The 10679-nt window shown below is 45.6% G+C and overlaps 1 protein-coding gene across 1 annotated transcript in view; it reads right to left on the reverse strand.

Moving 5' to 3' along the window:
• Positions 1 to 5471: 5471 nt before the first annotated feature.
• LOC107114317 (zinc finger protein 2-like) overlaps positions 5472 to 10679 on the reverse strand; it is a 9267-nt gene continuing 4059 nt past the window's right edge. Inside the window, exons 3-4 of the mRNA XM_015415764.1 lie at positions 10352 to 10407; positions 5472 to 6601 (exon numbers count right to left, since the gene is read on the reverse strand). Of these exons, the coding sequence (XP_015271250.1) occupies positions 5941 to 6601; positions 10352 to 10407 (717 nt within the window). The 3' untranslated portion in view covers positions 5472 to 5940. The remainder of the gene's footprint in view (positions 6602 to 10351; positions 10408 to 10679) is intronic.

A 10679-nucleotide genomic window follows, 5' to 3' on the forward strand; every position in this document is an offset into this window, starting at 1 on the left:
CTTTCCTTTCCAAAAAACTGCTGGGTCCCTACAGAAATGGCTGCACTGGTTCATAAAGAAGAGTTCAGGGCGGAGACGCTCCAGCACGGAGGTAAGGTAAAGGTAAAGGTTCCCTTGCTCGAAAGCCAGTCGAGTCTGACTCTAGGGTTGCGGTGCTCATCTCCGTTTCAAAGCCGAAGAGTCAACGCTGTCCAAAGACTTCTCCGTGGTCATGTGACCGGCATGACTAGATACCAAGATGCACAGAATGCTGTTACCTTTCCACCGAAGTGGTACCTATTTATCTACTTGCAATTTCTTGCTTTCGAACTGTTAGGTTGACAGGAGCTGGAACTAGAGACTCCGTCATGCGGCAACTCGGGTCTCGAACTGCTGAACTACTGACCTTCCACAGCTTGCAGTTCAGCGTCTTAACCAATTGATCCACCGCAGTTCTAATAGGCTAAACAGGAGCAGAAAAGAACGCTGCATGTTGCTTGGGTTCCCCACTTAGGGGAAAGGCAGGGTATACGGCAGGTTGGTGAAAGGCTGAGAAGGAGAGAATGAGGCAGGGAAAGGGGAGAGGATACGGGGGATGCCGAGAGGAGGAGAAGGGGAATTGTGTTGGGGGAGGGAGTGAGTTCCCCCCCAAGTCCTTGAGGACTCCCTACCATGCAGTTTGTCCTGGCCCAGCGGCCGGCATCACACTAACCTTTGACACATTTAATGAAGCCCAACTCATTAAAAAACCCACAAAGCACGTTACTATAACTATTTATCGTATGGCAGAGTCACACAGAGGAAGCATATCATAATATAAAATACATAATCAAGTTGATACAGTGGGTATGCAGACCAATGGGGCTCCCTGGTTTATCCAGGAGTTGCGGCTGTTGAAGCAAAGGCCCAGGCGACTAGAGAGACGGCGGCGGCGTACCCACGATGAAGCTACAAGAGCATCTTATAGGACGTTTATGAGATCCTATGAGATGGCAGTCAAAGCCGTGAAGAGAGAGTTCTACGCGGCTATGATTGCATTTGCAAGCTCACGCCCGGCAGAATCGTTTAGAAGTATTCGGTTGCTAACAGATCTGCCAAATGGCAGACCAAATGCTAAAGAACTGGATATTGGCTGTGAGGCGTTTGCGAGCTATTTCTCAGATAAAGTCTTGTCGCTCCGCCGTGATCTCCCCGCCACAGTTGAGGCAGTGAGTGAAGTCAAGGCCCCATGCACATCTTCTGCTCCTATTCTGGATTATTTCAGTCCACTCAGCCTGGAGGAAGTCGACAGACTGCTCTCACCGGTACGCCCAACCACATGCAACCTTGACCCGTGTCCTTCATGGCTTATTAAAGCTGGCCATGAAGGGTTTTGAGGTGCCCTTAGGGATATTATCAACAAGTCCCTCACTGAGGGACTGTTCCCTGGGGTGCTCAAGGAAGCGATGGTCCGCCCTCTCCTGAAAAACTCATCTTTGGACCCGGCCGGTCTCAAATTTGCCCTATTTTGGCAAAGTGCTGGAGAGAGTGGTGGCGATTCAGTTGCAGAGCTTTATGCATGATACTTCTGTGCTAAACCCTTTCCAGTCCAGCTTTTGTCCAGGCCATGGGACGGAGATGGCACTGGTCGCCCTCACAGATGACCTCCAGAGGCATCTGGATCGGGGCGGCACAGCGGTAGTGTTGCTGTTGGACCTGCCAGCGGCATTCAGCATGGTCGACCATCAGTGACTGATCCACCGCCTTGCCGACACGGGGATTTAGGGGCTTGCCTTGCAAAAGCTTGTCTCTTTTCTCCAAGGAGGGTGGCACTAGAGGATCAGACATCCCAGAGGCACCCGCTGACTTGCGGGATCCCGCAAGGGGTGGTGCTATCCCCCATATTATTCAACATCTACATGCGCCCCCTTGCCCAGTTTGCCCAGAGGCACAGGCTAGGGGGTCACCAATACGCTGATGACACCCAGCTATATCTGGGTTTTTTTGTACATTATATTTATTGGGTTTTTAGACATATAAGCCTGTATCATATACACAAAACAAGAACATCAACAATACTACATACAAACCCCCCCCTAAGTTAACAATTTTCCATTTCAACAACACAGATTAATAGAAAAACTGGACAAGAAATAATTATTTTGTTCTAATATTCCACTTTTAGTTCAGTTCTGTGTTGAGTAACTACTCCCATCTCGATTTCCTATGAAATTTAAATACTACAGTCTCAAGATTTGGCTGTCAGCTCATATTAGTAATATACGATAATCATATACACTGTTTATAGTCATCTTCCAGTAGTCTATCCATTTTTTGCTCTTAGTATAGGTACAGCGTTTAATAGTACTATTTTTAAAATTTTTAAAGTTTTATCAAAATTGATTAGAACTTAATTACACCATCATGACACAATACACCAACCAAACAATCAAACATTTATTCATCCCAATTCTAACCTCTCCTATTATATTAACAATTGCTCCACTAATCTATCATTTCATTGCTTTTAATTTTTGGATCCAAATTATCACTCAAAGTCACATTAGACTATTACTATAATCATTTGCCATTTAACTATAGTATTCCAACCTGATTAAACATAATTAAACACCTTTAAGATAATTAAGCATCCCTATTATTACCAGCTTTTATCTTTTAAATACACATATTAACACTTTCTTATCCTCCACTAATTTGCAGCAAGAAGGGAAGATATATTTTATTTTTTCTAGCAATTTCTTAAGACCATAATACTAATCCTTAACTTAGAAGTTCAAATTATCACTCAAAATCATGTTAAATTATTATTAAAATAAATTACAACTTAACCATAATATTTTAACATAAATAAACATTATTAAACACCTTTAGACAATTTAGCATCCCTATTATTACACCTTTTAACTTAAATTACACATAGTAACGCTTTCTTAATCACCACTATTGTACAGCAAAAAAAGTTTTTAAGGTCATTTTTTTCCAGCTAGGCCTATATCAGAAAAGAACAAATCATTCCACCTCCTTATATAATTTATTTTTCCTCCTACACTTCTGTAATCTATTTTTCTGACACAGCATTTCTACATGCCTTCTTCCTTTATGTGTTTACTGGTTTCCTAGTCTCCCCCCTCTGGCTCCCACATTTTATTATCCCTTTTAAATTTCCAAGCCCGTGATTTTTTTCTTTTTGTTCTCCTACACAACATTTCTACATGTCTTTTTCCTTTATGTGTGTACTGATTTCATAATCTCCCCCCTCTAACTCTCACAAACTCCAGTTCCCACATTTTGTTGTTTCTTTTAAATTTCCAAGCCCATGCTGTTTTTCTTTTCGTTCTCCTATTGCCTTCTTTTTCATTTTTCAGTCGTCCATTTTCTTTTAACAGTTCTAACTTTACACCAGATGATTCCCCCCCCCTTCTTTCCCACTGTTTTGGTTAAGGGGTATTGAATTACTACACAGTCTTTCTCCTGTAGCACTCCCGGATTTTCTGCCACACACTAACCACCTTTCACCTTTTGCTGATCATCTAAGGTTTCTGTTAACCGGGGTTGCTCATGCGCTTTCTTTTTCTGTTTCTACTTGGATGGGATATGTTTTCATTAAGTTTGCACATGTTTCCTCACATCCTTTTTGAATCCCCTTTCAGAACTCTAATGAACTGTTCAATCGTCATCTCGCCCACCTCCATGTTTTCATCCATTTTATTCAACATCTTAAATTCCTTCAAATTCAAAAGTCAGCATTCTAAATATCCAACAAGCTTTCAACCATCCATTGTCCTTTATAAATCCTTTCCAATAAACAGAGAGGGAGAAAAATACGCCAACTATCACCCGTCTTTTCCCCGAATAAAAAAAAGAAGACACTTAAAGACGTAAAGTCCTCTCCCGCATGCCTCCTGGCCGCTATCCTTCTCATTCTGTGCAGACTTGATCGGGGTAATTTTTATTTATTTATTTATTTCCTCTCCGCATACAACTCCGAAGCATGTGTACTCACAATTGTCTTCATTTTCTTTTCCTCCTGCGTTGCTGCAATTGATGTGAATCTTGAATAACAATAGGTTAAAAGGCGGATGGTCGGGGCTAGGTGGAAAACATGGAGACCATGATCCACTCCACTCTTCATCCCTGCTTCGGGGCAATATCGGACCCCCCCCCGCCATGCCAAAGCGGGGAGGGGCCAAAAAGAAGCCCCCTGCCCCCTGCCACCGGTTCTCCCTCCAAGAGAGCCGGTGAGGCCCCCCGATACCAGGAGGAACTCAAAAAAGATGAAAAGGAATCGGGCGGCTTGGGAGCAACTCGAGAATCTGCCCGTCGCCTGCGCCATACCGCACATACTCCTCCCCACCCAGCTATATTTGTTGTTGGGCGGTCAGTCCGACTCTACCCCAGATGACCTGGATCAGGCGCTTCAGGACGTGGCAGGCTGGCTCAGACTGAGCTGGTTGAAATTGAATCCGACAAAAACGGAGGTCCTGTGCCCGAACTGGAGTGGGTCGGGGGTAGGGATCCCACTACTGACCTTCGATGGGGCTCCATTGGTCCCAGCGCTGAGGGTCAGGAGTTTGGGAGTGCTCCTGGATGCCGCCTTAACAATGGAGGCCCAGGTAGCAGCCACTGCCAAGGCAGCCTTTTACCATCTACGGCTGATCAGGCAGCTGGTTCCCTTCCTTGAATGCAATGACCTCGCAACGGTGATCCATGCTACGGTCCCCTCGAGATTAGACTATCGCAACGCTCTCTACACGGGGCTGCCCTTCTCCCAAATTCGGAAGCAGCAGCTAGTGCAAAATGCAGCTGCCAGGCTGCTCATGGGTATCTCTATATGAGAACACATTTGGCCTGTGCTGAAAGCATTGCACTGGCTGCCAATAGCATACCGGATTCACTTCAAGGTGCTGGTTTTCACCTTTAAAGACCTATATGGTCGGGAACCTGCCTACCTAAGAGACCGACTTTCCCCATATATCCCCCAGAGAGCACTGAGGTCAGGGCTGCAAAATCGCCTGACTCTTCCTGCTCCAAAACACGTCAGACCGGCCATCAGCAGAGCTAGGACCTTCTCAGTGGCAGCTCCACACTGGTGGAATGAGCTCAAGGAAGACATCAGGGCCCTGCGGGACATTTTACAGTTCTGCAGGGCCTGCAAAACGGAACTCTTCCACCAGGCTTTGACTAGGAGCTGCCACTGATGAATGAGCACTAAGAACAATTATGGATGCTGGTCTGGTTACACCGGATAGCTGTACAGCAATCACCATCTATATTGATTTGCACTTTACTTGTATGCTGTTTTGTGTGGAATTTGATGGTACTGCATCTCTGCACTGTGTTTTATTGCATTTTAACTTGTTGTACGCCACCTTGAGTCTGCCTGTGCAGGCAATGCGGGATAGAAATCGAAAATAATAAATAAATGAATCCCCTTAAATACAAACACAAAGTCTAATTTCCTTGATACAAACAATAATATTTTTAATGAGCCGTGACTCTTCCTTAGCCAAGTTTTGTTTTCCCTGATTCATAAAGAAACAATTAATCTAGGGATGCCAACTACCTGGAGAGAAAAAGTGTCCCTTTTAACAGAGGCTTCACGGGATGCTGTTTATCTTTTCAGATACCCGTTTCCACGCACATTAAGCCTCTGGGAACGAGGGAGAATATTTTCCAAAATAAAGTAAGGAGACAGAAAGAGAATTTTCCCAGTTGGTGCCATAACGGCCCAATCTCAATGGAGGAATTCAAGGAGGGGCTCTGAGAAGAAATATGTGGGGGGAGCACACCTTCGCCCATGGCTTAGTCCAGATAGATTCCAGCACATGCACAGGTGGTGGCGGTGGTAGCGTTCAGAGCAGGAAGAGGGAATCCTACTTCTCCCTCCTGATATTCTCTGTGAGAATCTAAAGGTGGGGTGGGAGGGACAACTTGGATTGGGGAATTTGTGCCCCACAAGGTTCACCTGGTAACTCCAGTTACATTGCTTCTCCTTCTGTGGGTACTTTGATGCACTTGAAGATTGCCATTCCGACTGAATCTCTTTCCACACTCTGAACACTCAAAAGGTTTCTCCCCTGTGTGGGTTCTTTGATGCAGGTGAAGACTGCTATTGTGACTGAATCTCTTTCCACACTCTGAGCATTCAAAAGGTTTCTCCCCTGTGTGGGTTCTTTGATGACATCGAAAACTGCTATTCTCACTAAATCTCTTTCCACACTCTGAGCATTCAAAAGGTTTCTCCCCTGTGTGGGTTCTTTGATGCTTCTGAAGACTGTCACTCCGACTGAATCTCTTTCCACACTCTGAGCATTCAAAAGATTTCTCCCCTGTGTGGGTTCTTTGGTGCTTCTGAAGAGTGCATCCCTGACTGAATCTCTTTCCACACTCTGAGCATTCAAAAGGTTTCTCCCCTGTGTGGGTTCTCTGATGCTGTAGAAGACTGCCACTCTGACTGAATCTCTTTCCACACTCTGAGCATTCAAAAGGTTTCTCCCCTGTGTGGGTTGTTTGATGTTGTTGAAGATGGCCACTCTGACTGAATCTCTTTCCACACTCTGAGCATTCAAAAGGTTTCTCCCCTGTGTGGGTAGTTCGATGTTGTTGAAGATGGCCACTGTAACTGAATCTCTTTCCACACTCTGAGCATTCAAAAGGTTTCTCCCCTGTGTGGATTCTTTGATGCTTCTGAAGAGTACTGCTCTCACTGAATCTCTTTCCACACTCTGAGCATTCAAAACGTTTCTCACCCTCTTCATTCTCCTGATAATCCTTTGCTGGAATTAAGAGAGAGATCCTGTTAGTACCTGGGAGGGCTGGTAAGGTACAAAGGCATCTACGTGACTGCAGTTGAAAAGGTTTGACGGCCCTTTGGCCTTCTCAACCTTGGCTGATCTTAACCACCCGTCCACGTTTTCCCAGAATATCTAGTATTTAAGGATACTTCACCCCCTCAAGTGCCAAAGCTGCGCTCTTGCCCAGAAGGAGCTTCTGAGCCTCCAGATTTCAGGGCCTTCCTCCCTCCCCAGTCGGCTGTATGATTGTACGAAATGTCGCTCAGATGTGAATCAGAAATCCCCCATGGCACTTTCTTGCCTTTTCCCGTCACATAACCGTGAAGGATACTCACTTTCAGCCAGCTTCTCATGAACCCACTGAACTGGGTGCTGCTCAGGTATAAAGAGTAGTGACCCAGGGAGATTGTGGCTTCCAGATCACAGGATGAGCAGACGTCTGGGATCCCATTCAGGGGGAAGGGTGTGTTGTAAAGGCTGGCAACAGAGAAATGAGGATCCGGCCCCTTCCAGAGTCCTTCTGAGGGCCTCCCATCCCTACCTTTGCCTCTGGCCAGGACACCTTCTCTGGCTTGGGTGATGGCCACAACACTGGCCTCTGTTGCCCCTGGGCAAGAACACACCCAGGAACACATGAAGATGCCTCCTACTGAATCTGACCCTTCGTCCATTGAAGTCTGTGTTGTCTACTCAGTCCAGCAGTGGCTCTCAGGCAGAAGTCTTTCACACCACCTCCTATCTGATACTTTTTACTGGAAATGCCGGGGATTGAACCTGGGACCTTCTATATGCCAAGCAGATGCTGTGCCTGGGAGACATAGCTCCCCATCCCCACTCCAAGTAGTGGGACAGGCCTCTAAACGGTGAATAGCTATTCAATATTTTGATTCATGCCTCCTCACAATGGCCGCAATTTGCACCTTTGGCACCAAGCAAAGATCCTTACCCAGAAAGGCCACATTCTCGTAGTTCTCCAGCATGACTTCCCTGTACAGAGCTCTTTGTCCCGGATCCAGCAGGGCCCATTCTGCCTCCGTGAAATCGATGGACACCTCCTCAAAGGAAAAGGGACCCTGAAAAAAAGCAGATTCCCTCTTCAGAGATCACGCCAGGCAGAGATGGCACCCCGGAAGGGAGTGGGCTAAGAAGGTAAAGGATTTAAGGCTCAAGATGGGTCAAGGGAACAGCGTTCAGAGGATCTCTCGCCCAGACACCTCACAGAAAGTGCAGGAGGAACTGCTCCCCATGAGAAAGGAAGAGGGACCGGGCTGCCCCCCCTCATCTCATAGTGGCAGAAAAATCAGCGATCCCAGGGCATTTCTGTATAACAGCCTGGATTAGCTGAGTCCTCTCTGTTTGGTTCCTCTCCCATAAGGCTAAGAAGCTAAATGCATTTTTTGCCTCTGTCTTCACTGTGGAAGATGAGAAGTGTTTGCCCACTCCAGAACTGCTGAGTTCGGGAGGGGTGCTGAAAGACCTGAGTCAGATTGAGGTGACGAGAGAGGAAGTCCTAAAACTGATAGACAACTTAAAAACTGATAAATCACCAGGCCCAGATGGCATACATCCAAGAGTTCTGAAAGAACTCAAATGTGAGCTTGTGGATCTCCTTACAAAAATATGTAATCTTTCCTTAAACTCTGCCTCCATTCCTGAGGACTGGAAGGTAGCTAATGTCACTCCCATCTTTAAAAAGGGTTCCAGAGGAGATCCGGGAAATTCCAGGCCAGTCAGTCTCACGTCCTCATCCCACCAAGTTTCTGAAATACACACAATGTCTATTTTTCCCTCCGACACCAAGCAGTCCAACTCCCCGATTTTACCTTGGACACTTCTAGCATTTGTATAGAAACAGCTGAAATTTCCCATACTAGTTAAGCCTGCAACCTTCCTCTTGCTATCTCGAGACCCCGTCAGGCAGTCCATGTCACCAGCCATGGTCTCAGTGGACAATTTCAATCCACCTCCCTGAAGAAAAGCAACAGGTACCCCCTCATCTCTCTGAGACGAGCCAACCCGAACCAGAGACTTTTCATCTCCTGTCGGCTTTTCCCCAACATTCAGTTTAAAAACTGCTCTGCCACATTTTTGATTTTAAGCGCCAGCAGCCTGGTTCCTTCTCGAGCCAACCCGAACCCGAGACTTTTCATCTCCTGTCGGCAGCTTCCTGTGGAGGAGGGGGAGAGGGGAATTAAACCTGGCTCTCCAGATTAGAGTCTGTCACTCTTCACCATGACACTATGTATACTGGGGGGGGAGGGGATGCTGATTTCGTGACAGAGAGCTTTTCTCCCCTGCTTTGATCAAGCGGATTCCACTTTGCCTTGTATCTCTGCCCCTCCACCTTCCAGCTGGAAGAGATCAGGTCGCCGGGATCTCTGTTCAAATGGTGGCTTTGACTCAAAAACTGACACGCCCAACTTCCAGTTTTTCTTGCGGTGATGGCAGACTGGCTCCGGGAGAGCTCCCGTGAAGCCAAGCCAGATTGCCGGGGGGGGGGGGGCAAATCCTCCATAGGGGAGCCCCTATGGACTCCCCACTTGATTCCGGCCAAGCCGCGAGCGGCAGCAAGCGGATTGAGTCAAGGATCACCCTGAAGCCCAAGCCTCAGCAAGACCAACTGTGGCTCCTCCACAGCTGTGGAGCCGTGACTACCGGAGGAGGGAGAAACAGCGGTTTTCAATATTTCATAAGACTCCAAGATTGCACCACCATGAGCACCTTTTAAAATCACTGGTTTCAGAAACAGTTGGATAGCCCTTTTAAAGAGACTCCAAGCAACTAAGATTGGAAGGGTGAAAGGGATTCCCCGCCCCGAAGTGGCTTGGCAAAGAAGGAACTGGATACTTGCAATAATCTTAAAGGGCTCAGAAAGAAGAGGTAGATCTCTGGGACTATCATTTTTTGATAAAGGCACATCATTTCTAAGTTTTATTGACCTTGTGGATTACAGTGTAAAACTACTGGATTAACTTTGATTTGGATTACTATATAAAATTTGTGGATCAATTTTGAGTCTAACTTTGGATCTATATTTTGGCTAAGTGGGACTTCTAAGATACCTAATTGGATTATAATGTGCTTAACCCTTATCTGGGTTATAAATTAGAGATAAAGAAGAAGAAAAGGAAAATATAAAAGGTAACAATTTGGCTGCAACGCACTTTCACTTTCTAAATGACTTCTAAGAAGATACCTAATTGGAATATAATGTGCTTGACCCTTATCTGGGTTACAAATTAGAGATAAAGAAGAAGAAAAGGAAAATATAAAAGGTTAACAATTTGGCTGCAACTCACTTTCACTTTCTAAACGTCATTTCTGCAAAAGAGTGACATTATATTTAGAGCTGTTATGTCTTAGCAGTCCGCTTGTTGTTGTTATTAAAGTACAGTGTGTGAAAACTAATGTAAACCTTGGATAACTGTTGTCTTTTCTTGTTTGGGTTTGGACTGGGCTGTGGGATCTAGTAAATAACCAAGAGATTCTCTTATTTTAGCACAGGAATTACTATAGTATAGTAGGGGTCATTGGTTTTAGAACAGGAGTCAGAATATGGATAACAAAGCCAGACCTACTAACAATCCATCTCCTGGCCAAGGTAGATCACTGACTGCCACCTTGGCACAGATTTCTGCAAAAGATCGACAGGCTTTAATACAAGAGGCTGTAACTGCTGCAGTTAATCCTATACAAGATAAATTAGACATCTTGTCACAACAGATGTCACAGCAGATGACAGACGTACAAAATCAACTCAAAGAAAACAGGCAAGAGATCGATACCGGGTAACTTGGTGGAAACTATTCTTAAGGAAAGAATCAGTAGGCACATTGACGAACAAAAACTATTGAGGCAGACTCAGCAGGGGTTCTGTAAGGGAAGATCTTGTCTCACTAACCTGTT

The sequence above is a fragment of the Gekko japonicus genome, unplaced genomic scaffold (genome assembly GCF_001447785.1).
Source record: "Gekko japonicus isolate JY-2015 unplaced genomic scaffold, Gekko_japonicus_V1.1 scaffold6559, whole genome shotgun sequence".
NCBI classification, from domain to species: Eukaryota; Metazoa; Chordata; class Lepidosauria; order Squamata; family Gekkonidae; genus Gekko; species Gekko japonicus.